General features: G+C 41.0%; 3 protein-coding genes across 4 annotated transcripts in view; 2 read left to right on the top strand and 1 right to left on the bottom strand.

The window, feature by feature from the left end:
- The window catches only part of PTDSS1 (phosphatidylserine synthase 1), a 28,325-nt gene extending 23,646 nt beyond the window's left edge, over positions 1–4,679 (bottom strand). For both annotated transcript variants that reach the window (XM_048286912.1, XM_048286913.1), the window contains exon 1: positions 4,384–4,679. In XM_048286912.1, the coding sequence (XP_048142869.1) occupies positions 4,384–4,562 (179 nt within the window). In that variant the 5' untranslated portion in view covers positions 4,563–4,679. The remainder of the gene's footprint in view (positions 1–4,383) is intronic.
- A 149-nt stretch (positions 4,680–4,828) lies between these two features.
- MTERF3 (mitochondrial transcription termination factor 3) lies at positions 4,829–20,800 on the top strand. The gene is made up of 8 exons (XM_048286485.1): positions 4,829–4,909; positions 5,328–5,676; positions 7,872–8,024; positions 8,987–9,176; positions 12,185–12,332; positions 13,571–13,642; positions 16,405–16,566; positions 18,869–20,800. Exons 2-8 carry the CDS (start codon positions 5,349–5,351, stop codon positions 19,061–19,063), a joined length of 1,248 nt encoding a protein of 415 aa, XP_048142442.1. The 5' UTR covers positions 4,829–4,909; positions 5,328–5,348; the 3' UTR covers positions 19,064–20,800.
- A 730-nt stretch (positions 20,801–21,530) lies between these two features.
- Positions 21,531–27,309, top strand: LOC125316978 (cytochrome b-c1 complex subunit 7). Its single transcript, XM_048286486.1, has 4 exons — positions 21,531–21,630; positions 22,783–22,854; positions 24,573–24,739; positions 25,934–27,309. Exons 1-4 carry the CDS (start codon positions 21,612–21,614, stop codon positions 26,009–26,011), a joined length of 336 nt encoding a protein of 111 aa, XP_048142443.1. The 5' UTR covers positions 21,531–21,611; the 3' UTR covers positions 26,012–27,309.
- Positions 27,310–27,528: the final 219 nt, after the last annotated feature.

Here is a 27,528-nt window from a genome sequence, read left to right as displayed (position 1 = left end):
TAAACAGCAAATATTTCATAATGTATCACCACTACAACTGAAGTCAAAGTTTTACCATCTGGATAGTTTTCATGTACTTAGGATCAGTTTATCCATTTAAGTATATTTCTTTATTTAGTCCCAACACAAGAACAAAAAACTTCCCAGCAACTTTAAAGATATAAAGCTGTTCCTGGCAGAGCATCTGTCACATTTCTGGATGGTTCAGTAAAGAATCCATGACAGCCTAAATGCTCTCCACATTAGATACTTGCTGCATTTACAAAATAATTCTCACTTAGCCAAATTATTTCTCTTTTCCTTAAAACTGAACCTTAAGAGCTCCACAGCAGGCTTTCATCACTGTGAGGCATTTAAGCACTGTGTTAGTTTAAATGTATGGAAGGAAAAAGTGCATTAAACACGAATGGTTTCTCTTCAGGCCTGTGGGACTCCCCACAGCATTTTTTTAAAACCAGCTGAGTCCAGCTTTACCAGCCATTTTCCAGCAGCCATGCTGCACATGCTGACAGTTTATACCAGCTATAAACCCCAAGTCCCAGAGCTTAACTCTGGCTCCCTTGGCAATCCCAAGAGCGTTATGCCATCCAGTGCTCTTCCCAGCCAGAGCCTCCGGCTCTGATGGCTCAGACAGCAAAACCACATCCCTCTTTTAACATATGCAAATAACACACGGGAATGTGCTGTCATGGCTGCCACCAAGAGGATGACTTTTTTTTTTTTTTTTTGGATAGTACAAATAACTACAGTCTCATCACAACAATTCATCATAGCCAAGAAAGAAGTGAAAGACATTGTGATCACATCACGTAATTGCTGCACCAGGTGGGATGAAAGGTCCTCACCTTTGCATATCAGCATTCTGAGTACTACTCAGCTTCAGGAAAGCTGTCTTAGTCACATTGGCACCACTTCCCCCCAAAATCAACAAAGATGTTTGCAGTGTTAAACTGCATTTCATTCCAAGTGAGTGGCAAGGCTTGCATTTGGCTTGCAGATACATTTCACAAGGGACAGATACCTCATCTTCTTGCCAGAAGCAGGTAAGAACAGGTGGGACCAAGAAACTTGCTGCTGTGCACTAGCTGGTATAAGAATTATAGTGTTTATGTGGAAAAACTATTTTGGGGAATGCCAAAGGGAAAGATACAATCACAACAAGCTGCAATCAAGAAAATGTGCTAAATCATCTCCTCACTTAGCCCCAAAAACGTTGACTCTGATTTTGAAATACAAGCATTCATGCAGCAAAACCAAGGTTTCTAATGCTTATGTGGGAGGATAGATGGAAATTCTCTCAATTTTAACCCACTTTACAAAGGCATTTTTCAATTCTGTGGCTTTTTAGAGAAGAAATAATAAAAACAAAAGTGTATAATAACTGCATAATCTTTATCCCTCTTCTGTTCTTCTCCAGAGCACTAGATCACAAAAACGTCAACTAGTGAGTTATTATATCACACACAAAAAAACAAACAAAAGAAAGAGGATACTCAATCAAGGAAAAAAACTAGGACACTAAATTTGGAATGTGGGAGAGGGAGAAAAAAAGTCTTCCATAAACTCAACCAAACCTAGATACACAATAATCCAGCTTAATCAAGTCCATTAATCAAGGGACATGGAAGGCAAAAGCCCTACATTCTCATAGGTCTTACTCCTGCTTCCACAAACCCCTGCACCTTCACACCAGAAGCCACTAGTCTGTCACTTTCCTCAGTCCTATTGTGTCCCACAAAATATCCCCTCCAGCACTCACTCCTGCTAGTTGCCTCTGGGCTCAGAGAAGGCCACATATCTCTATCTAGGGTAGAAGAGGACAGGGAAAGCCAAAGCCACTCCACATCTCTGCCCCAAGGTGCAGGATGGAAGCAGAGGAGCCTGCGTCTGGCTCACTGAGCAGGAAACCAAGGAAGCTGCAGCCATTGTCAGAAGTACTGGAAGTATGTGCTTTAAACAGAATATCCTCTATTCCCCACCTTAACATAGAAAAATTAAACACACATTTCTTGTTCTAGATTATTATTATCATCATACCTGAAGATTACCGCTATCTGAAGTTCAGTATCACCCTTATCAAAGACAGTATCAGCTACACTCAGTGATCCTAAGGAGGACTTCATGTTATGTATGGCTTGCTACATACAAGGGAAAAGCATTTTCTAAGTTTCTCAGAAACCTTCCACATACTTCTGAGACAAAACAATTATAGAAGAGACAAGAAAGACTTTAAGGAACACAGCATTTCCTCTGTCTATGGTGAAGTTCCTGAAAAAATAAATTTTACTTCACAACATCAGCGTGAATCTATCATAGAAAATCCCCCACTCAACAAACTGACCACGAGAGCTACAGAGCCACTGACAGCACAGGGGAAGCAAAGAATCACTTGTGACACCGTACTGGGAAGTCTACAGCGCCTTGTGCCCAGGAAGTGGAAAAATGAACAGTCAGTGTAGACTCAATGCCATAAGCTGATGGAAACAGAAAGACCAGACCTGGGGGAACAGATTGTAAAAGCATGTGGGGAAGATCTCCTCTTCCCCAGTTTCTCAAAGAGTGCATATGGTTTGGATAGTGCCCCAAATAAGGCACAGAGGCAGCACTCTGATATCATTCAGGAGATTTATGAAACTCCTATAATAGTTGAAAATAGCAGAAGGAAGAGAGGGGAGAAAGTAACATCAGTGTACCTTCCACAACCTGAGGAGAAATAGAGAAGAGTTAAAGAGAAGTCAATTGGTATTTAAACACAGGAAGTGAGACAGAGATAGAGGGAAGAAAATGAAACTGAAGAAGTCAGTTAGAGAGATAGCAAAACAAATGGAAAGACAAACCAGCAATCCTCTTGGAAAAATCCAAACAAACATCTCAGAAGTGAAGCAATTTTATTTGGGTCTAGAAGACTCAATAGTGCTAAAATTGCTTCTTGGCTCATCCTCTGCTTGAAAGAATTAATGGCAAAATTCCTTCCCCAAAGGTGAGCAACCAGTACCATTAATCCTTCAGAATGACATAGTGATGAGAATCTCTTAGTGACTCACAAGTTTGACCTAAATTAGCCCTTCAGGGAGAAAAGTGATCAGGCAAGTGAAATGAGGGCATGAGGAGCACTTGTAGCAAAGGTCTGTAATTAAACATTGTAGCAGAGCACAGAAATATGTCTCTGATTTTAGAGTTAGAAGGGATCCAAGCAGAACAAGGGATGTGCTCACCGAAAGTATCTTCCTTCGGGCCATACACATGTAGAAACAAGAAAAGGCATACCTCAGACCATTTGCAGTTACACTGTTTTACTTTTCCTTATGCTCCTGTCTCAACTTCAGCCAGGTTTGGCCATTATTTCACAGCTGATGAAAACTATACATTTGTATTCTTAGAATAAAATATAAGATTACACACTGAACTGTGTATCAGGTTAGCGACAAATAATGATTTTTCTTATATCAAATGGAGAGTTGTCATGAAGAAACATTTTAAGGTCACTTTTAAGGGGACAATTCACCACCATAAGAGTTTAAGCCACAGGACCATTGAAATCCGTGATTGTGTATACACAATGCCACAAAAGTTTAAATGAGCCTAAAACATACTGCACTACCTAGCCAAAACCTCTCAGGAATCACTGCCTACAGACCACACAATTTAATCTAAAGGATGATTATGCAATCATCTTCACATCCAGTAGGAGGCAATAAAAAGTATGCACAACTTCAAAAAAATGCAAGATACCCAGACTGCACTGCTATACCCTTTGCTTTCCAGTAAGGCTCCCGAAAAACCTGTCCATGCCTAGCAGTACTGCCATGAATGACTGCAGGGGTGATGCCCACAGAGCCTTTCGTGTGGTGCGCAAAGGATGTGGCAAAGCCCATCCGTGCCAGCGCCTGAGCCAACCTGAGACTGGCCACAGCCAGTGTGGGGTACAGAAGTGATGCCACAGAACAGTCACTGCCGTCCACTGCACACCTGGTAAATCATCTACATGAGTGATGTTACTGCGGGGCTGCTCGATAGCCTAATAAAGCCCACTTTTGGCAACTCCTTGTAACACACATTTTAGTAGAGACTTCAACAGAGATCCTCAAAAGGATTAACAAGTTCTCGGGAAACCCAGTGGGGATAAACCGCTCTGGAAAGGAGGGGAGGATGCCCGCTCTCCACCACGGGCCTGCCGAGCAGGGGGCGCGGGGCGCCCGGCGGTGCAGCACCCGCCCGGGGAGCGCCCCGCAGGCCCGGCACGGCCCGGCAGGAGCCGCGCTGCCCCTGCTCGCCCCGGGGCCGGGCACCGACCGCCCCCCATTCCCTGCCCGGGAACCCCCTGCGCCCCGGGGCTGCCGGCACCCAGGGGCGGGGCTGCGGCTCCCCGCGGCGGCCGCGTACCTGGTGAAGGCGAAGGCCATGAGGCTGAGGATGGTGAAGCTGAGGAGGGTGATGGTGTGCGGACGGTAGAAGAACTCCAGTGTGATGTCCTCCACCTGCTGCTCGTTGATCATGCGGAAGTGCAGGCGGTAGTTTACGTCGTCCTTGCTCAGGGTCCGGCTCCCCACGCACGACGCCATCTCGCCCCCTCTCTCCCCTCGTCTCAGAGCAGCTCTGGTTGCGCGGGGCGGCGCGGCTCGAACCAGCCCGGCCGCCCGCGCCGCGTCCCGCCGAGCGCAGCCGAGCGCAGCCGAGCGGGCCGAGCCGGGCAGCCGCGCCCGCCGCGCCGAGGGGCGGAGCTCGCCCTGCCGCGCCCACGCGGCTAGGGAGGGAGCAACAGAGCGCGGGAGGGGGGAGGCGGGGCCGCACAACAACAGCAGGCAGAGAAGGACGCTGCGGCCTGCTCCCCCCTCGTTTCCTCCCGAGTGGTCTCGCCCGGGCTGGGCGGGCAGCGGGGCGCGCACGTGGGCCGGGCCGCGCGGCGCAGGTGAGGCGATGGCGGCTCCCGCTGGGCCCGGGCCGGTCCCCGGCACTGCCCCTTCTCCCGCAGGCTGCGCGCAGCTGCTGCCGGCGTGGGGAGGGCGGCGAGCGCGGCCCAACCCAGCCTTCCCGCCCTGTGGCGAGAGTGCGGTGACGCGGCTTTACGCGGAGGGCCCCGTCCCCCCGGGAGGGTTTAGGTCCTGGCTGGGCTTCCCCCGTTGCTCCCAAGGGAACGGCTGTTGTGCGGGGCGGCGGGCGGTGGCCTTCAGACCCGGCTCCTCCGTTTGTCGCCCGTTCAAACCCTTGAGGCAGCTACCTGTGCTTTGTAGTGAGGAATTGCTGTAACGACCAGGGGATTCACGCTGCCGACTCTACGGCGAGGCAGGCAGCGCCTGTGTCACTGCGCACTCCTTTTCTCTCAGCAGGATGCTGTGCTGAGGTGCAGGATGGCTGTGTGGGCTCGGCAGGTCTCCCGCTGGTGCTGCCTGCTGAACTCGGCCCGTGCTGTTGAGTTTACTCGGAGGCTCAGGAGTCGCGGCTGCACCGCACAGGCCTGCCGTGAGCTTGCCTCGCTGGCTGTGCTGCCCGCTGGAAACGAGGATGTTCTGTGGAGACTGCAGGCATGCAGGCACGTTTCTGTAGGAAGCTGTTCCCCGCCCGACAGCGCCAGGGATGGATCCTTCTCTTCTCCCGAAAGTAACTTGCCTTCAGTACAGCTGGAACAAGGAAAAGCAGAAACATTACCTGATCTGAATGCAAAAGCACTGGACGAAGGTAAGAGGCTTTAAAGGATACCATTTCTCCCGAATCTTCAAATTATGTTTTTAGTATGCTGCGGTTTAACCCCATCTGGGTTCTCCTTTTTTGGCCTGCTTGCCTAGAATATGTATCTGGAGTTCCTGACTTTCACTTCTTATTAGCTTCGTAGTTAATTCAGATTTTTATGGTCAATGGAGCATGCAAAGAATACCTTTAAAGTGATATAAACTGTATAACGTTTTGGGTAAAAATGTAGGTCTGGAGCTGCCGTTTGAAGGACTTTTCATAACCCTACCTGCATCAGCTCAGCGTTTGCCTTTTCCTCACAGATGTACTGGTACAAACAAAAGGGTTTTGGTTTGGGGTTTTTAGGGTGTTTGGTTTTGGTTTTTTCATTTGAGCAAGGCTGGGAGATTCCATGCCTCAAGCAGCTCACACAACACAGCCGTTTGAGTGATCAAGGATGAACAACAGGAGGCAGCAGTGTAAAGCCTCCTTAAGCATTGCCCTGATGAGAAATGCTCGTCCAACTGTCTTCTGAGGAAAGGAGACGAAAGGAGATAAACACAACGTTGCCTTGGTGTTGTTGCCCTGAGGAAATTTACCCACTTTTTTTCCTACTTCTATCTAAATGAGGGTTATAACATTTCCATTCTTTCAAATTACTTTGGGTATGCTGAGGAAACTTGCTCTGAATTACTAAGCAGCCTTGTATGTTCAGATTCTGCTTTGAGCCCAGCCAACTTGGATTGTACAGAGCTTATTTTTGGGCTGTTTCAATGCTGCAGTGGAGACCTGTCTGTGTAGCTGGTTCTGAAACAGTTCTGGTCCAGAATGATGGGTCAGCCAGCTTGTGTGTGGCTGCATCTGTGGTGCAGTTTATCCACATGCCAGATTTTTATCTGCCAGCAGACTGACTGGAGAATGTGTGTGTGTGTGTGTGTAGTGTTTTGCCCAGTTGACAGTGGAATGGATGGAATAATGGAATAAACACAATTGATAACTTTTGAGGGTTTTGGTAACTTGAAGTATGATTCCCAATAGGAAGTATAAAGACCTTAAAGTGGCAATAAAAGACATGCATGCTTCTGGAATTGACTATATTGTATATTGGTTCAATCCTCAATAAGTTGAAAGAAAACACTTGATATTCCTATAGATTCCTAGGAAGTTCCTGTCTAATGTGTAAACGTTGCTGAAAACATTTTATTGTGCTTTTGTTTCTGAGGCTATGAGAAAAAGAAGTGACAAGACTTTCAACAGCTATCGAGCTAGTCTGTGCAACTCTTCCTGGAACATCAGGCACATCCTAATTACTTTGGAATCTGCATGAGTAGAGTTCTGGTGTGCTTTTGTTTTCTTGACATGCAAGAGTGTTACCCTGGTCTCTAGGAAGCCATTATACAAAGGTACAGGGCACAGAAAATCCCCTTCCTGAGGAGTTTATAATCAGGGCATCTGATCAGTAATCAAAGTGATGATTGAGGTGGATGCTAGCAGCCAGCCTGCAAATGGTAATCTTAATCTTACTGCTGTGAGCTCCCATCAATGGAAAAATAGATCTGTTTAGAGAATTTTTTTTTTTAAAAGACACTGAGTTCTGTGACTTGGAACACTTAAGGGGAAACAAGCATAATAATGTTTGCTTTGAAACCTTAGTGAGTAGGAAATTGTTCCTTTTGCTATTAGAGATAGTGGCAGTCAGCTGCCTTTCTGTAATGGATAAGACACGATAGTTTGGCTGGAGTTGGCTATGAAAGTTAAAATAGCTGCATTTCAGGCATCAGATTCAGGAAAGCCACAAAGTAGTGGGCTTGTCAGGTTATGAAAAATAATCTTTGCAGTAGCCTTTTATCTGGCTATGATCAAGCAAGAGTGCACTTGTGAAGACATGAAAGACCTTTTGCAGAAGGTGATGTGATCTGTTGTCTGCAGTAGTCTAGGCAGCAGGATGAAGGCAGGCTTGCTGGGTACTACTCTCAGATTTGGCCATATGAGTAAAAGTTGATGGGCAGTGACCAGGAGATGGAACAGAGACAAAAACTGGGAGTAGAGTCTATGTTTTTATGTTTTCAAATAATACGTTGGCTGTTTATCACATGTACAGCGTTCCTGCATTTTGAAAAGGATTTTAAGAGATCTGTGTAGCATTTGGTGGGAGCAACTTTCTTTCACAAAAAGCATTTGGGTCTTCTATATTTGTTTCTTAGACTGGGATGACATCCCACCTTCATCTGCTTTGGAAGTGATTTCCGAGGAAGAAGCTGTACAGATCATTGCAGAACCTCTTCTCCCCATTCAGTCTTCCACGCTCCGAGATTATGTTGATCACTCAGAAACCCTTGAGAAACTTGTCCACCTAGGTATGTGTGATTTTGTTTGTGTGGTCTGCCTATGACAGGAGCTTTGGAGATCTTTTGTGCTTTGCTCTTACTGGTTACCTTGTAAACTTGAAAATGGGAACAGTGACCAATAGCAAAAAGCAACAGGATGTTATCCAGGGTAGATGGACAAAGAGAGGGGACTGTGTCACTAGCAATGCCATACTACTGGGAAACAAAGCACCTTTGTGCTGTGGGTGATAGAAGGAGGCATCTCCCACAGCTTCAGGAGGTGGGGAGGACTGTGTAACTTAATTGGTCTTTCTTCTTTTGGGCTGGTTAAGGATGCTTTAATTGGCTGCAAAAGAATTTGCAGCTCTCCATCCTTGGAAGGAAGGAAAGAGAATGGTTGCTATGCATAATCTTAGGAGTGAGGCACAGCACGCTGGAGAGGCAAGAGGGAAGGGATCGAAGAGAACCTTACTTCTCATCAAAAAATACTTGGACTACAGAGATACCTGAGTTCAAGGTTGTTGACCACCTTCTTGCCCAAATGTGCAAGGAATACTAGAAAGAGGTTGGAGAAATTATTATTTGAGAGGGGGAATCTGTCCTCACGTAGTAACAAATTGCTGTGTGTGTCAGTATACAAAGTCACTTCACTGCAAAATTGTCCCCTTCCCTTTTGTAACAGATTGGGAAATTTCATGCACACAAACTTCTGTGCAACAAGAGCAGGTCTCTAAATGTGGCACGTGCAGGATTCACTGCAAATGTCTTCCTTCAAAAAATAAACTCAGCAAAAGCTTCTAACATGACTGCTTATTTTATCTGGGGTCTTTCCACAATAAAACAAGGTGTTGTGGCCTTGCTGTGTTGAGCAATAAAAGTATGCAAAATCAGTGCAAAAAATTGAGTAGTCCTATAAATTCCAACATGCCTTTGTGAAACATTTACAGAAAGCAGGTTCTGTGTTTAATTAAAACAATTTCTGTTTGTTGTAGGGGTTGACTTATCCCAAGTGGAGAAACGTCAAAAGGCAGGTCAGCTCTTACTGACCTTGGACTTTGAAAAAGATGTAAAAAAAATACTTCTGTTTCTTAAGGATGTGGGTGTAGAAGACAATCAGCTGGGACCTTTCCTGACCAAAAATCCATATATCCTTGCTGAAGACCTGGAATCTTTAGAAACCAGGTGAGTCTTTTAAGTAGCAGCAGGGTGTTAAGCCCCTTGGCTTGAAGATCTGGTTTCCCAGTTGGCTTAACCTTGTCTGAAAGAACCTGTGCTGCCTCTGTTCTTACTCAATCTCTGGCTCCGTGTTCTTGTGCCTCCCCATCTGCTGGCACTAACATGTGGTGGTATCATAAGTCAGCACCTTCATCCACCTGGAAACTGCCTATCAACAAATTTTACTGCTCATCCCTGTCTCTCTGCCACAGGGGAAGCAGTTTGCCATCTTAGGCCACTTGCTTTACTCATGTCAGCTTTCATTCCAAAATGTCATCCCTGAGGCTTTACATAAATTTGTAGAACAATATTAAACTCTTCAGTCACAATTTGAAATCATGAATTCTGCAATAAAAGAAGCAGACCAGATCTCTTCTGTGTTGACATCTAATAGCAGCAGGAGGTTTTGGTGATGTTTTTTTCCTGTTGTCCAGCTGAAACTGAACACAGCACTACAATGAACTAATTTGTGTGTGCCTGTGTTCATTCACACTTGTATGGCCCTAAACTGTTCTTCAGTCCTTAAAATTAACTTTTATTTATAATATTACTCCAAATTCAGTGGTTTTTTTCAGAACAACTCGTGTGTATGTACATGCCTTTCTTAATGAACTCAAAACTTCCCAGTATTCAAAAATCCCAGAGAAGAAAATCTGTTGTCTTGGCTCTTGCAGGTAGTAGCATTTCTGTCTGAAACAGAAGTCTGGAAGTACAGATATTTAGAAACAGGCACATGAGTAGACTCTTGTATAACGTAGACCTGACTTCTTTCCCCTCTGTTCTTCTAACCTCCTGTTCAGTAAGTGGCCTTTCAGAAACAATATAAAAAAAACCTCAAAAGACCCTGTGTCATTTTCCAGCAGTAGTTTTGAGTCTAGATATCAGAGCATATAGCTTATGCTCTTCTGAAGAGAGGTGGTTTTTTGTGGGTTTTTTTGTGATAAATATCCTAACTCTTCCATGAAGTCATATTTTATTTTCAGTGACACTCCTGTGGTGGTGGCTGGTTAGTGAAGTAGGGGCTAAACAGAGCAATCTGATTCTTGCTAATTTTCTGCAGTATGATTCTTCAGTAAGTTTGCCACTGGTGAATGCTTTCCTGCAAGCTTTAAAATAAGTGTGCTGTAAAGGCTGTGAAGTGAGTGTGTCTCAAATAGCTGTCTTTTGAAAGCTGAGTATCACCTTTGCATAAACAGTTCGGTGCAAATGGATGTGGTATTGGTTACATCACTCTGGAATGTTTTATTGCTATGGATTCCATGTTGCCAGGAAACAAAACACAAATTTCAATAGGTTTGGCATTTTACTTCAGATAAACACTGTAAAAGTCAAAACATTCCATAATTCCTAACAATTTTGACAGTTGCAAATCAGTGTCTGTACTGCAGCTGCACCAGATGCTTTGTTTTACACTGGTGTTAATGATGACTTAAAACTGTTAACATGCTACATAGAACTGCTGATCCCTGTAGTAGAACGAGGGCTAACCTTGGTGCCAGCACTCACACATGTATCTCAAACTTTGGCCACGTTGGATAGTTGTGTTCCTTTAACATACTAGTTTCTCGAGTCAGGTTGTTACAATCTTGCCATCCCTCTTTTAAGTTTCTTGCCTTTCCAGGAAGAAATGCTTCAGGAATGAATTTTAATGACTTGTTAACAGAAAGCGAGTGGAGTCAGGACAGACGAAAGATTTTATTTTTAATCTGTTCATTTAGCTGTTTCTGGGATGCTTGGAAGCTGTGCCAGTTCCATTGTCATTGTCTGGAGCCTAGGCTGCTACCTTCTGTGGTGGGGTGCCTGCTCAGTTAGGAATTGGTCCTCTAGAGCTTGGTCTTATATCTTCCGTCTGGAAGTTTTTGGCTTGTGATAGCTTCATTTTTGAGCATTTGTGGAAAGAGGGAAGTTGTAGTGACTGGAAGGTAATTTTATTTTTTTTCTCTCCACAAGACATGGTTTAACAGAGAGCCCATTTTTTGCTGAATATCTGCTTCTGCAGAATTTTCTGCAATCCATTTAGTATTTTAATTACTACCAGATAAAACCAATTCTTGTATGCTCTAAGTTGATCTGACTGCAAATATTTCTCATATTGCAATTACTCTTGTATATAACCAGATGAAACCTCTCCAAATTGTACTTTAGTTTTTTATGTGGTGGTATGTGGCTAAATTGTGTCTCTTTGTGTGCTGTATTTCCCCTCTTCATTCCTTTTTTTCTGGAGCTATGATAATCATCTACTACAAGTAGTACTTGGTATAGGATTTCACTTTCACTGAATTCAACAAAGTTTGGAAAAAGTTTTGACTTGGAAAGAAAGAAAGAAAGCAAGCAAACTCTGCTAAACTTCAAAACTTTAGTCAACTCCTTTTGCTTTCTGATGACCAGATGTTTGTTACTCACTCATTAGACCAGTGACTGAAAGTATGGACCTATTACAGCAAACGTAACTTCAGCTGATGAAGAAATGTATTTTTCAACAATATCTCTACACATAGCATCATTGTATGATTATTGCTACTCCAAGGCAAAACAGGGATATATGAGGTATAGTACTCTGTTCTTTCAGCAGTAGAAATGGAATTCATTAAAATAGCAAAATGATGTATATATTTTCTTGTCCATACCCTATGATGATCTATTAATGTGTTTGCAATCTAGGAGACAGGCTGGTAGTTAAATGTAGGTTAACACAGTTATCTGCTTAAGTACAGCTGGAAGGAATTAAAATCTGTCTTCAGTATTGACATTCTGCTCTGAGGTTTATTTTTCTTCTAATTAATTGGAAGGGAGGGTATTTTGCTTTTACGATAACTGCAGATTTCACTCTAATTATTTTTGGCAGGGTTGCATGTTAATGCTAGAACATCTGTCCGTTTATAAGATATCACTGAGGAATTTAAGCAAGTACTGAATAAATGGAGGCAATAAAATTTTCATCACAGGATTTTATTTTGTTTTTGTTCTCTTTCTAGAGTGGCTTACCTAAAATCAAAAAAATTTGGTAAGTCAGAAATTGCTCAGATGGTCTCAAGAGCTCCATATTTGCTGTTGTTTTCAGTGGAAAGACTGGATAACAGACTGGGTTTCTTCAAAAATGAACTTGGTCTCAGTGCAAAAAAGGTAAAGACTGAAGTGTTTAGGTATTTTTTTAGTGACAGTTGTAAGGTCTTGGAATATGAATACTCCAAGTGTTTGGACGTTATCAACAAACACGGTGTTATAATCAGTAATGTCACCAGAGGGTTACAGGAGGGTAACATGGTTTTAACTGTCTGTGGAAGTGATATGGACACCTAACATTCAAAGGACCTGAAGTACAGTTTCTGAAGATGACCTGCTACAGGTTAGTGTCAAATAAGCATGTGTATGTCCAGTTTTATTATTTGAGGTGGTTCAGAGGACTGAATTAATTACTGAAGCAGCAAGCAGCTTTTTTAACTTCTGGAAAATTATTTGGTGCTCTTCATCTCTTTAAGATACTGTAACATACTTAACTCATTATTTAAAAAATACTCTAATCTGTGAATATTATATCAAGATAAATGCCAAATTATATGCTCAGCTCACCAAGAGTGACCTCTGGGTTTGCTCATGAGTGCATACCACATTAAGTGCTCAGCAGGTATTCAGCACCTTGCTTTGGGATCTTCAGGGGAGGTAGTAGCTGCACTTGCCTGGAGTGAGTGGGCGGTGTTAGTTGTGTCCTGCAGTAGGTGGGGATTGCAATGAAGGTAAAATTCCAAGTGGAATCTGGGGTTCTTCTATTGGCTTCTATTAGCTGAGCAGCCCTAGCTGTTACAGTGCCTGCTGCTGGCCTTTCCATGTTTGAGGTAAAAGAACTCCCCAGAAAAGGGTTTAGTCACTACCTTGTACTCAGGGTGGATTACAAGCAATCAGACACCTTAGGGAATGTGGAGTAATTTCCTGTAGTGCTGCTAAACTATGGCCTAACCAGATCCTGAAGTTAGCTCCACTGCCACTGGAAAACCCTTTTATAGCCTCTATTGTGTAGTGTGTTGTTTATTTTTTCTAAAAAGATGGGAAGAAACAACTTGAGGGCTGAGAGAAAATGGGCACTTGAGCATACTTTCTCCTTTTGATGCATGCTTTTACTCCCTCTTCCTGTCTGCTTTACAACAATTTTATTATTTTTGTTTTCCAAAACACATTTGAGTAATATTTTGCATCTTAATATACTGCTGCTTCATGCAAATTCATCTTTGGTGTACACATAAAATAAAATACATCCCTCTTCCAGCTGCAAAAAAAAGTTTATATAGGATCTTTCTTTCACAGATAAATTTACAAACAAGCTTTCAGTAATACTCTTTTGTTTATGTGTTTTTTTCTGGTTGTAGACAAAGGATCTGGTAATTCGTCTTCCAAGGCTACTGACTGGCAAATTGGAGCCTGTAAAAGAAAATCTTCAGGTGAGCTTAGGAATAGATATTAGAAGTGTATTTTATACCCCTATGGTTTAAGAGTTGTCAGAAGATAAAATTCCTGGAGGGGATCGTGCACAGAAAGAATTTAATGAAATGATTTTAGTGGTGATATAAAATAACTGAAGATTTTGTTAAACAATTTATTTTCCTCTATAGTGTGCAAGCTTACCCAATACATGGAGCATTATCTTACTCTGTCTTCTACTGTGACGTAGTGCCTTCCTGCCAAAAGTTGCTATATGATGACATAAATTGTTACCCATTTTTTAATGAGTAGAAAAATACTCAGTCTTTTTTTCTCCCCCTTAATTATTATGGTCTTTTTCAAGGATTGTTCGTGAGTATTTAGGAGCAAGAAATGTGCAGTTGATTCTTCTCCTGGCAGGTAACTAGTCTGCCAAAATGTGCATTTGACACCTATTGTCTGATAGCAGATGGTCGTTATTAACAACTGTTGGGTAAATAACTTCAAACCCATGGGGACTCCTTTCCCTTTTGAAAATGTAACCATGTATTGGTTTAATTACTGTGCTGTAAAGCCATTGAGGCCAAACAGCATGATGTAGTGTAACAATTTGTGAAATTCCATTATCCTATAACAAATAACTATGAATCAAAATGTAAAATTTTCAGACAGACTCTCTGCTCTGAAACTATTAAACACTAGAAATCTTGAAATCTGAAATGTGTGTGTGGTAAGGGAGGAGACTGGAAAGTAGCAGACTGTTCTAATTAATAGTGCTTTCTTTTTAACACACAGTGTTTCCAAAGGCTAGGGTTCCATTATTAAAATTAATGTGTTTTTAAGATCCTCAGTTCTATGTGACTATCTTGTTTACCTACCAAGAAATACGCAGTGTAGCACCTCTATTTTTAAAATGTGTGAGAGAGGGAAAGAGAGGAAGGATTTTTAGGTCCTCACTGTTGGAATCTACTATTTCTTAAAAGCTCAAGCCTTTCAAGGGGTTGGATTCAGAATCTGTGTTCAGACCTGTATGTCCTAAACTGGTGATGGGAGGGACAGTACTTGGAAAGTGAAATCGTGTACCAACAGCTCAGAAATGATGAGGTTGTATCCCTCATTCTGAATGGACTGTTATTTAGAAACAAGTGCCGTAGCTGATAACGCTTGTCATAAGATACCAGTCGTGGACTAAATGTGCTGAAGGATGGCTTAGTCCATGCTCTGAGGGTTTTATCAAGCACAATTACAGATTCACTGACAGGGTAGAACCTGCAAGCTTGCATTTCTACTGCTTATTGTGGGAATAATACATACTTTGTTGAGTATTGCTGAGGCTTACACAGTAAGGATATTAGCCTGTGTCGCCTAGAGAGTTATTGAATATTAAATATGATTGCAGTCAAACTGAGTGCAGTCAAAGCAACTTACACTTGAGCTCACCGATCATGTCAAGAGGGAGCTGTTTCACATCACAGAGTAGAAGATAAAAGCTCAAGATTCTTGCAACAATTACCTCTACTGTGGGCCCAGCTTTACATCTGCTGTGATTTAACACAGGGGTTTTAACTCCAGTTGTGTACCTTGATGCAGGAAGTTACCCCTGCCAACTCAGGTCCATGGAAGATACCACTCGTGGGCAAACACTTATTTTCATACTTGAATGCTGTCTTAGTTGATTGGTATTTTGTGTGGTGCACAAATATTTATAAAGCAGAAAAGTTAAAACCAGGAGTTAAAAGACCTGATTATAGTTTCCTCTAGAAACATTTCCCTGTAAGTCCTAAGGTAAATTTGAAACCCAGATTGTAAGCCCTTCCCTTTGACTTTTACAAGCAGTTTTGGAAAAGAGCTGCAGTCCTGGCACATCAAACTGGGCAAACAAAAACACTACCTTCTTGCCATTCGAAGTGCCTTAGTTTGATATGAAAGTCTGGTTATGTTAACTGGCAAGCACACCCACTTCATAACTGAAAACAAGCTGCTTGTAAGTGTCACTGGAGGATAGAAGAAATGACTGAGTTAACAGATACTCTTGTATGCTGAATTCTTTCTCAACAACTCAATGAATTGCTTGCCATTCTGCACTTTGGGAGGAGTGCTCATGAATTTATTGAAAAAATGTGTTTTGTTTTCCTTTTGGGAAATCATAATTGAAGTCAAAGCAGTCTCTGAAAAAGACATCTTACTTTAGACATTAATGAACTGTAGAATAAATTGAATACACCACATATTCTACACATCTCTTTTAGGTTCAGCAGTCTTAAGTTGAAGACTATAGAAATTATACTCCCTATTATAAAAATGTAACTTGGATACATTAGCAAAAGAGGCAACACATTAGCAAAAGTAGGCGCTAGCTATTTGATTGTTGTGTTTTACAGAGCTCAACAGCTTCATAAGAAGAAAGTCTCTTGACAGCTTGGTATTGAAAATTATAAAGGACTCCTAGGAGAGAATTTTTATGCTTGTAACTGCCATACATATGGAGACGCATTTTTTTTCTTCATATCTCAGACAAGCTGAAAAATACATAACATTCACAGCAGTCATCTTTATTTTGGGGATATTCTATAAACAAATTACCCTTTAATCCAGAATGATAAATAATTTGCATTGTCTGACTTGAGAAGAACTGGACTGGCAGATATTACTGTGGTTTGCCTTCTTGTTGCTGTTTGACAAAGGGTAGAAGAATTTTGCATTAGTTTATTTCAGTGGTGCATTAAAATAAGCTAAGTTTCCTGTAGCTGACTTATGAAGACAAAATTGTGCTCTTTTTCAGGTTTGTCAAATTGAACTTGGTTTTCAACGTAATGAAATTCAACAGATTGTGTATAAAACTCCCAAGATTTTAACTGCAAGTAAAAAGAGACTCAAACAGACATTTGACTACTTACACAACATAATGGGTATTCCCCACCACATGCTTACTCGCTTTCCTCAGGTGAGCTGTTAATCTGGGAATAAACTGTAGGTGCTCTTGTCACAGCCGCTTCACTAATGTGCTGAAGGTGGAGCTTTGCTGTATGCAGGACATATGTGAATTCTTCAACTATCCTGTGGCTTTTACTCTAATTGGGATAATTTTTATTAGCAATCCAGAAACCATTGAAGATTTCAGTGTGGAAGAGCTGCTTTTTTTCCCATAGCGTATGTGACATCACTACCCCCACTCTTGTGAATTTTTATGTTTTCAACAGAAGTAGTCATGCTCATCTCTTCTGTATTCATGCAAGAGAGATTACTGCCTACTTAGGGGTTTGCCTGTCGTGAAATCCTGCCTAAGAGACACAAGAGAAGACAGATTATGCAGATCTGTTCATTAGATAACATATATATATATATATATATACACACACACATATTAACATTTCTTTTAGGTCCGTCTACTTAAAAAATAAGCTTTAGAGATTTTAGGATCTGAAAATACAGTGTAAAGGTAAGAGAAGTTCTGTCCATTAGGCAGTCAGATTCTCATTGGTCTTCTTATTGCTGCAGTAATTGCTAAAATACCACAGGATTGAAAATAGATTAGTTCCCTGATTACTATTTTGGGGTCTTTTTTCTACCTCCTCATTACTGTTACTTCCTCACAAATTAAAATCTGAAAGTGTTAGTCACTTCATTCAATGCTGACATGCAGTTGCACTATCTTCTTACCAGGTAAAAATGAAAGCACAAATTACAGCTTCTGAACAGCAGTAATATTCTTTCTAAAGCAAGTCCAATAGATGATCTAAGTGGCTAGAAAGCCAAAATTGTATGGGGGAATAAAACTGTTCCTCAGGCTTTTGATTATCTTGCTATTTAATATATCTTTAGTTAACAAGGATGCTTCCTCCAATGCTCACCTGTGTCACTTTGCCCTCCTTGATCTGTAAGTGGCCACAAATTTTGCTCACTTCCTTCTCAGTTGTCTTATTGTTGGCTTTGTGGTGGTTCACCTCATTATTTTTCTTCCCTTTGTTTGGAAGGGTAAGTGGAGAATTTCCTCTCTTCCTTGTTCTTGGCACATTCACTCCCTCTCTTTCCTGTTCTTCCCTTTCATCCTCAAAAACTGTGAGTTCCAGGATACAGGTAGTGCATGTCAGTCTGTATATGGTTGGGCCTCTAACTTGTGCATTCACAAATGCGTATTTGTCTCCATATGTACTTGCTTCTATCCTGAATGACAGTAATGTTGAAAATAGGAAGTATACAGGATATTTTTTTGGGTCAAATTCTCTCTGATGTTACAGCTGCTCTTGTAACCATTCTTTCTGTCAGCTATCTCCATAAATGGTGGTTAAGTGTTGTTTGTTTGGGGTTTTTTTTGTTCTCCTGTCTTCTGACTCCCTCTTAAAATTCGAGGAAGGCATAGGAGGAACAGTAGTTTTGTTTTTCCCTCCTTTTTCAAATTGGTTTGCATCCTTATGGAATTCTTCTTTCATCAATGTAGTCTCTTTTAGTAAAATCTCTGCTTGTTCTGTGTAACATTCCCATTTGCACCATTATCTCCTCTATAGCATCTCTCTCTATTCTGTTGTACTGCTCAGAAATGAACGTAGATCTTTGCTTTTATGACTTAGCTGTGCATCTCGTCTTCCGCACTTCCCTCTCTTTTTAGATGTTCTGCTGATTTCTTTGTGTTTCCCCTACTATTGTTCTCATTTTTGACTGTCTAGATTTTTTTTTTTTTTGTGGCAGGTATCTTCAAAGGTAGGCATTGCTGTGCAGCAGAAGACAAAGGGTTGTTTTGAACCACCACACTGTGCCTTTTTGGCTGTGTTATGATGACAGGAGTCACAGCCACTCACCTCTGCCCTTGCCACTGTGCTATTTTGTTGTTTGTCTTATGCCATGTGGTCACCTCTTCATGCCGTCCTTGTAACAATGCTCATTTGAATCTGATGCTACAGGGAAATGTTTCCTGTTTCTGAATATCTCCACTTTCTTGGCTTTGATTACACAAAAGTAATATAGTTGTTCTATAGAAACAACTCTCAAGCACAGTAGGTTTTTTGTATCACTCCCTGTTTTCTGTTGTGTGTGTATGTCAGCATATTGTATTGAAGTATTTTTTTAGAATTTAGATAACTTATGTATAAATGTAACCTACCTGGTGTTTGACATAAATTAAAGGAAAATAAGTGTATTATTTGTTTTCTTCCTAGATCTTTAGTTTGTCTAAAAAAGGCTCTTATTTTCGATGCCTCAGAGTCTGAAATTTAGACAACCTAAAAACTTCTTCCCTTTTTTCTTCTTAGGTTTTCAACTCAAAGCTATTACGGATCAGAGAGAGGCATATGTTTCTTGCATTCTTGGGAAGGGCCCAGTATGACCCAGCACAACCCAGCTACATCTCTCTGGATCAGCTAGTATCCTTGCCTGATGAGGTGTTTTGTACAGAGATGGCCAAAGCTTCTATGCAGGACTTTGAAAAGTTCTTAAAAACACTTTAATTTTTTACATGTGTTACTAATTATAGAATTAAGTTAGGAAATAAACATACTTTATAAAACTACTTCCCTTTAAGGTCTCTTAAGTTTTTAATTACTGGTTTAAGAAGTGTGTAGGATTTAAAGGCTCACAGTAATACTGATAGTAACTTAAAAACATATTTCAGAAGGATTGAGTGAATATGTTGATTGCTACTAATGCAAGCCTTGTAATTAATCTCTAACTTAATTCAGAGTGGATGATGCAGCATGCTAACTGAAAGGTAAATTCGGATGGATTCTTCTTTTTTACTTTTGATAATGGCAGAATTTTGGGAGATTGGAAAACTGGCTAGTGATTTATTCCCTGTCTTGCCCTCTGTTGTCTTCTTTCACCCTCTTCCCCAAAAGTTAGGATAGCAAGATACTGGGGTAGTGAGGTAGTGTTGTGTTTACCTGCTTGAGGTAATAATGTTATTATTTTCCTTGTAAGGTAGAAAGAATCACACCATCACATGTGTGAAGCTCCTCATACAGAAAGGAACTCTTTCAATAGGTTACAAAGGTGTTTCCTTGTGAAGCTGGCTGCCGAAATTAGTATCCTAAAAGCTGGTTAGCAATGTAAAAAAAGAAAACCAGCAAACTGAATTTAGTCAAATTATAGAAAGAAAATAAAACTGTTAGTGTCCCTGAAATCTAGAAGGACATTATTTTAGTTACTTTTCCCCTTGTTCAGTTTTTTCCCCCGCATACCAATGAGATTTGTGTGGCTTTAATATACAAGTAAAGATATGAATAGAGGCTGTAGTATATATTAAGGTGATAGAGTTAATCTGTTGTAAAAGCTGAAGTAAATGCTGACATTGGGCATCATGGGAGTATTAAAAATACTTAATCTTATCATTAAACAAAGCACTTTAATACCAAATTATCAAATGCTTCCCACTGTATGTGGGAAAAATTAAAAAGCTGCCTAAATCCACACACAAACTGTCTGATATTGTTTAGAAGTTTCCATTCCTTCAGTAAAAACAGTTCAGGAAACTGAAATGCAGATGTTTTAATTTGGATTGAAGTTTATTTAATGAAAAACCTCTACATTTTAAAACTTCATTGTTGAAGCTAAAACTAGCAATTTTTATGCACACAGCAGAATAAAATTCAAAAGGTTAAATTCTACTAATAGGTGGGAAATAAAGTAAGGTTAAAGAGATTTAAAGAATGAGAATAGTAGTGATCTCTGGATTATGACTTTGGATAAATTCTTATTGATCCAAATTAAGAATTTGAAAAAGAAGTGCTTGAAACACATTGAAAAACCACATTCATTGTCTGCAATATATATCTGAGATGCTCTCTTTTGTCTTTTTTCTCATGTTTCCTATTCCATTGGCCTGGGATGATTGAAATCCTCTATTAAATAGACTGTTCTTGGTGGAGATACATAACAAATTTCATGGTGGCTGAAATGTGATGGCTAAGCACTTTCCCCCATTTCCTTCTGTTAAATAAAAGTATCCAAGCCCAATATGCTTATTTGGATTTTTGATTGTATGAAATGCTAATAAGAAACTGTAATCTTCAAACAATCTTGTAAAAAATAATGTTTATAGTAAAAATGTTAATAGGAAGTATGTGGGTTCATGTTTGAGTTAACTTTTGCAGATTTGCTCCACTAGCCTTATTACTATGTATTACCATGTCATAAAGCATTGTAATAGAAATTATATTGCAAAGTGTGTATATTTTGGATGTCTCAAACATTGAGCTTTAAATTCCTTTAATATTTTTAAACGTAGAAATGATTGCTGCCACAGTTAAACCAATTTCTTTGAAATGTTAAATGCACAAGCTTCTGCCACAATAGCTTCCCAGAACCACGATGAAGAGTGGAAGCAAAGCATTTAATGGGAGTGCTAAAAAGGAAGGGGAGAGAGGAAAGAAGAACTTTTAGTGGACCATGCCAAAAACTTTGTAGCTTTACAATTAAAAAAAAAAAAAAATCTTGAGCAGAAAGGTTTGGCGTGGAATTCTCCCCCCGTCCCCTCCCTTACTAAAGGGGGCTCTTCTCGGCCAGGGCTAGAGCCGCCTGCAGCTGAGCGCCTGAACTCAGCCCCTTAGGCTCGCTGCGTGCAGTAGGGCACCGCCCGCGCCCTGGGCTGCAGCCGGGGCCCTGCTCTTTGCTCTCCGGACTGGCACTGCCCGCTGCCTTGCCTACCCCTTATTTCTGGGCTACCACCACCTCCGCATTTTGGCTTTTTTCAAAACGCAGTGGTCCCTTCCTCAAGGAATGGCGGGGCAGAGGCAGCGATCTGTACCTCAGAACGCAGAGCCGCTCAGCTGGCGGCTGCGATACCTGAGCAGAAATAGGTTTCCGCTTCTTGGCGTGACCCATTGGTGCTTTGTTTATTGTGCTTTACAAAGCTAAATTTTATTGTGTTACTACTTTGTAGCTGTCACCTCTAGCCGCTACCCCCTCGCCACGGCGCATGCGCGGGTGCCGGGGCAGCATTGGCAGCGCCGCTCCGCCCCGCGCGTTACCCAGGAGGCCGCGCGCCGCGCCGAGGTCAAGATGGCGGCGAGGGCGTCTGGTGAGGCGGCGGGGGCGCTGGGGGTGCGCAGCGGGGCTGAGCCCGACCCCGACCTGCCTGCGGCGCTGGGCTCGCCCCGGCCCGCGCCGGGCAGCGAGGCGGGCCGTGACGGGTAGAGGGGGAGCCGGGGAGCCCGTGTGCACCGTGTGCCCTTGACGGGGACAGCGACTGCCGCTGCCACAGTCGCTGGGCGAGTCTCCTCGCCGGCCCTTCTGTGGCAGCGGAGGGAGCCTGGCTCCGATACTTGAGTTTTCTGAGCGCAGAGAGTGCTCGGGAGCACTAGAGGAACCCGTGGCCTGCTCATGAGGGGCCTCGGGGATCGCTGTCCTGCGCGGACACCGACTCCGCGCACAGTTGGTCTAAGGTTATTCCTTGTCTGGCCCTAAAGGACGAAGGAGTAACTAACTGGCCTGCTGAGGTAGTGCTCTAATGACGTACTGGTATCACATGGAGCACTGGGGCTTTTGGAGGGTGTTGTGCCGTTCGTGGGCTTCTAGACCCCTTGTTGAGGTACTCGATTATGTGTAAAAGCACCTCTGCCATCCCAAACCACATTTAAGGAAAGATTAACATGTATATGTGGTGTGGAGGTTTTATTTTTTGTTTGGTTGGGGGGGTTTTTTTGAGGTTTCAGTGTTGGTTTCGTGGTTGACTTTGGCAGCTCCTTGAAAAAGGAATAGCATTCAAGTATCTGGAGAGGAGAGCAGAAGGTTAGCAGTATAATAACCAGTGGCCTTGAAGTCGCATTAACCCATAGCAAAAGTCAGGGAGGTTAGATAAATTATTTGAAAAGCCTGATGGTTTTATGTAGACAGTATGGGTTTGGCTCATGTAAGTGTTATGGAGCCTAAAAGTTTTGTTGCTATCTTTGACGAGGAATTGGTAGCATTTTTCTAAGTCTTAAAGCAGCCCAATATTCAAATTTAGTGAAATGGGTCAAATTCTTGCATGTAATGAGTGTCCTTCAACCTATTTAGTGTCACTTACGGGAGACTGAGAAGTAGAGGCCAAGTCATATATGATCAAATTCAAACTTGATGCAGTGTTACATTAATACGTGTGAAAGGGGCCAGGAAATGTTTGCATACTGCCATAGTAACATGTAAATGTTGAATTTTACCTTGCTGTGCAACTGATGATGGTCGCATTCAGTTGCAGGAGGTGGTCGCATGCTAGACAGGCTTCGCAAGTGGTATTACAATGCAGCTGGGTTCAACAAACTTGGTAAGTGTTTCATTGAGTTTTAAAAGCTGTACATGTAACAGTTCTCAAACTAGTTATGGTTTATAACTGCCATATGTTTGTGCAGGTTGGCGTGTTTTTGATCAAAATTAGTTACAACTTCTGTAGGGAAGAAAGTTGGCAAGAGCTTCAGTTATTGTGATTTAAACCTTTTCTGTTATTTCGGTGTTTGCTCATGTTCCAGCGAACTGACTTACAACAGCTACGGTCAAGCTGGGGTAGTTGAAAAAACTTTCACAAAGCAGTCCTGAAAGCTCGATTATTTGCATTTCCCCACCAAGTCGCTTTCACTGGCCAGTGTCTTCTAACCCAAAGAAGCTGGGGGGGTTCCCATTGATAGTAGTCAGCCTATCTGCAGTCCTTATGTAAAGTATCCAAAGGGCAAATAAGATTAAAGTTAGTTTTGCCCTTTGTGTCACCATAACTTCAGCTGGCATGGCTCTGGCCTGCACAGTGGTGGAATAGGTGTCAAAACAGGGCTTCCTTAAGGAGAAGAGGCTGCCTTAACAGTATTTTCTTCAGTTTATTCAGAGCTGTCACCAAGTTTGTTTCAACCATCTAGATTGAATGGATGACAAGAATGGAGTATTCTTGGATGACAAGAATCTGAATATTCAGATGCTGCAATTTATTGCTCACCACAATACAAGCAAATCTTTTAAAGGAAGTTAACATTCCTGCCCTGGGGGCGTTAGAAAAAATTACAAGAAAACTGTAGATGAGGAACCTTAGATCCTTCCTCCAAAGATGGAGTGATTAATTCCTCTTTGATAATGCCTGTCTGCTGAAATTCTTACTTCTGCTGCTTTTCTGGAAATGCAAGTAAAAAAATTAGAGAAGCACCAAATTTAATACAGTGATTAAACTAGCAGCAGTGCTCCCTGTGCCTTTGAAATAAATTACAAAGCTGAATTTCAGAATACATGACTCAAAAGAAATTTTTGTTTTATTGAGACAGTACTGCCAAATTGGTCACATGAGATGAAAACCTTTAACCACAAGTCAGTAGGTATGTTGTAGTAATCTGCATCATCTTGGAATGCTACAGAAGTAGTATTTTGTCCTGTTTGTTAATACTGAACCTTACAGAAAAGTTGGTTGAGTTTCAAGAATCCTTTGTTCCACAGAAGGTGTGGGAGTGTTCTTGGTTTTGAGAAGACTGGGTGCTTCTCCCTGATTTAACTTCTGATTTGCAACTCACACACCAACACAGAACTCCAGGTTTCCATAGCTTCATATGGTCAGCAGAGATTTGGTTATCATGAACAGGGGAGTTTAGAGAATAATTCTTCAGTACTGAAAGAGTCTCATCTGTGGCTGACTGATTCTAATGGATTCAAAAACCCTTAACATGGACAGTCATCGTAAATAGAGATATAAAATTCGATGCACATAAGTTCACCCCTTAGATCCAGAGAAGGTTTTGTTCTGTATACGTATAGTCTCACGAAACACATTGATTTAAGTACCCATTTTCCTTATTCCTCTTTAACAAAAGGAGTAAAAAAAGTAAATAGAGTATGTGAAAGTCAGCATTTAGGATTGCATGTTTTCTGTGAGCAATTAGTGGCTATCGTGGATTGGTTTTGTTTTTCTTCATAATTTTTCATTGGAAGTATTTTGCCCATGGTACTTGAGTCAATGCTAAATCTTAGGGAAGAACATTTATTCAGTGATACTGTAAATTCTTCTTGGTACAGGGTTAATGCGAGATGATACATTGAATGAAGATGATGATGTAAAAGAAGCATTGAAGAGACTTCCAGAACATCTTTACAATGAAAGAGTATTTCGCATAAAGCGAGCGCTAGACTTAAGCTTGAAACATCAGATCCTTCCAAAAGACCAGTGGGTGAAGTATGAAGAGGTACGTGCACGGAGTGTTTCCAAGGTGCAGGTCTTAAATGGCACTGCTGTGGTTGGCGATTGGGCTTTTCATTCCCTGAGGAGATACATGCTTACATGTCCTTCATAGTGAGTAAATGAGTCAGTATCTCATGGAATACCTCTGGAAAACACTGCCGATTGCAGTTTAAAAATCTGTTTTTCAGTACAAATTACTGAATTTTTCTCAAGATGACAGAAGCTTAAGCTGCAGCTCAGAATCACAGCATATTTGCATTTAGGCAAAATATTTATTCTATCGGATAAAGAAATACAGTGTAAATAGCTTTGGGATTCTTACAAAAGGTCTCCTGCTTTTCTGATTAATTTCTTGATCTTATAGAAAATCTTGAGCCAAAGTTTTTATTCATGAAGGTGCCAGGGAAGAATAATTTGAAGGGAAATCTTGCATTAAAATAAGTGTCATCTTGTAATTTAAAAAATAAACTACGCTTTCCTTATCAGATGTAACTACGTTTTATTTTTTGGTTGTGAATTCATTCACAGACTTTGCATCACTGTCCACCTCAGCTTTCTCCAGACTATCAGGCAGAGAGGAATTTTTTTGTTAAACTTTTGACTATAGGAGAGTATAAAGGTATTAATGCATCTCTGAATAAGCAGAGGCTGTTTCTTGTGGTCTCATGGGTCATATTTAGGTAACTGCTGCATTGAATAACTGGTTGCCTATTTCCTCAAGCAGCAGTTTGGTTTGTGTTAAACATGGTCAGGGTGTTCTATCAAATACAAGTTTACAGTGCTGGTTAGAAGCTCAAAACGAGAATATCTGGAGTATTATTGCTGGGCTTTGAACTATTCAAAGTGGCTATTGTACGTTACTGTAGTTGGACTTTGAACTAATTAAAGTGGATCTTGCACATTTGGTTTTCTGCCAAAAGAACACTGTTTTAAAGGTATAGCTGGAAGCTTTGCCTGTTAATGTTAATGAGGCATTAGGAATTAGTGGTTACTGCAGTAGAGAACTTGTCACTGCAGACTTGGCAGATAAAAAGTTCACCTTTTCAGGGTAAGTAAGGCTGGATTTCCTTTTTTTTTTTCTTGATAGGTTGGTGTTTGGTCAAGCCTGGGGAGGAATGAGAAACAAATAGTCTGTAGGAATGACTTGAGATGTTTCTGGACCTTGCTTTAAGTTTAAGTATATTCTCTTCTTTTTCAGGATCACCGTTATCTTGAACCATACCTAAAAGAAGTAATCCGTGAAAGACATGAAAGGGAAGCATGGAACAAGAAGTAACTATTGAACTACTTCATGCAAATATCCGTGTATTTCTGATATTTTTAAACATTTGGTTGTATAAGTCCATAGGGAGGCAATTGTGAGGCTGAGGAATACTGTTTCAGCTTGTTCATTGAGTCTGATCATCCAACTAAAATAAACATGTCAAACTATAAAAATCTTGGAAGAGTTCTTTCTAAATGTTAACAAGCTAATGTTCGGATCTCTCCTGTGAGCATATACATTACACATTAGTGGTATGCAGTCTTCATTCCAGCTTTTGATTCTTACTCTTTTCATCATACAGCTGTTTTCTGCAGTAGAAGAGTTAGGTAAGAAATGTTCAAGGCTGTTGGTGCTAGTTGCTCTCATAAACTAAAAAGGATTTGGTATTCATTCGTCACTTGTCACTGTGGACAACAATACTGAACCAGTGTTTGATGTTACAATGGTATTGTGAGACAGCAGAATGTAATGTTCTGTGCACCCAAGCAGATATGTATTGTAAAAATGGAAAATAAAGATGATTCCTTAATCATAAAATAGGAAATGTTTCATTAACTTTTTATACCATATACATTGTTAAGCCTTAAAAACTCTTTTCCTGTAAACTGTAATGACTGTCTCACTTCAGCTTTTTGAGACTTTTTATTCTTGAAAAGAGTAAAAGTGATACTCTGATGTGCTTTAAACAACATAGCACTTAACACAGTTGACTTCTCATGTATTTTTCTTCATCACCTAAAGCATGCTCAAGTTATTAGTGATCGGTATCCAGAAAATACTGGCCCTTACTGGCTGAAGACCTGGAGTTTAGTCTTCCGTAGTTTAATGGTAGTGTTAATTTGAGACAGATACTGATGTTAGACATGAAATTCAAAGCCTGTCATATAACCTTCTGTACAAAGTACACAATCTTGCATGATGGCCTCAAGGTTTGCTTTTTTCCTTTTGTTATGCATGCTTGTCTGCCAAATGCAATACTTGGTTTACCAAAAGAAAAAGGAGCAAACCGCATCTGCAGTTTTGAATTGGTATGACCAGATAAATAAAATACTGGATTAGAAGCTTTTAGCTTTGCTCATCACTCTGTTACTAACCTTCACCTGCTTGCCAAAGTCCCTTACATCTGTAGGATGGATGCAGTGATCCTTGGGTGAAATACCTCAAAACTTGACAGCCTGATGTGGCAAAACAAAATTCTGCAAAAATATCTGCACTGCCAATATTCCTTTAAAGTCTCTGTGGAGATTGTATTAAGAATTTGAGGTTTCTTTTTTTTTTTCCTGTATTAAAAATCTAATGATTGAATCATACATAATTTGATGTATTTTTGGGAACTTTACTTTTTTCTTCCAAGAGACAAATAGGGCATGAAGTTTCACACTTCTCTTTATGGAATTATTAGAATATAGTTTTCTAATGAAATTAGAAGTATTTCATTATCCGATAGAATTATATTAGAAGACTTAATTATATTGTGAAAATAGTACTTGAAAAGCATAGCTGGTCAAATTTCTACAAAAGCTAGAATT

The sequence above is a fragment of the Corvus hawaiiensis genome, chromosome 26, assembly GCF_020740725.1.
Source record: "Corvus hawaiiensis isolate bCorHaw1 chromosome 26, bCorHaw1.pri.cur, whole genome shotgun sequence".
In the NCBI taxonomy this organism is placed as follows: Eukaryota; Metazoa; Chordata; class Aves; order Passeriformes; family Corvidae; genus Corvus; species Corvus hawaiiensis.
The sequence above is the reverse complement of the archived record's forward strand: the minus strand, read 5'-3'. Positions and strand labels throughout refer to the sequence as shown.

Coding starts and splice junctions, on each gene's coding strand:
- MTERF3 (XM_048286485.1), top strand. CDS start 5,349: ATGGCTGTGTGGGCTCGGCAGGTCTCCCGCTGGTGCTGCCTGCTGAAC. Junction 9,177..12,184: donor CTGGAATCTTTAGAAACCAG/GTGAGTCTTTTA, acceptor TTCTCTTTCTAG/AGTGGCTTACCTAAAATCAA. Junction 13,643..16,404: donor CTGTAAAAGAAAATCTTCAG/GTGAGCTTAGGA, acceptor GCTCTTTTTCAG/GTTTGTCAAATTGAACTTGG.
- LOC125316978 (XM_048286486.1), top strand. Junction 22,855..24,572: donor AGCTGGGTTCAACAAACTTG/GTAAGTGTTTCA, acceptor TTCTTGGTACAG/GGTTAATGCGAGATGATACA. Junction 24,740..25,933: donor AGTGGGTGAAGTATGAAGAG/GTACGTGCACGG, acceptor CTTCTTTTTCAG/GATCACCGTTATCTTGAACC.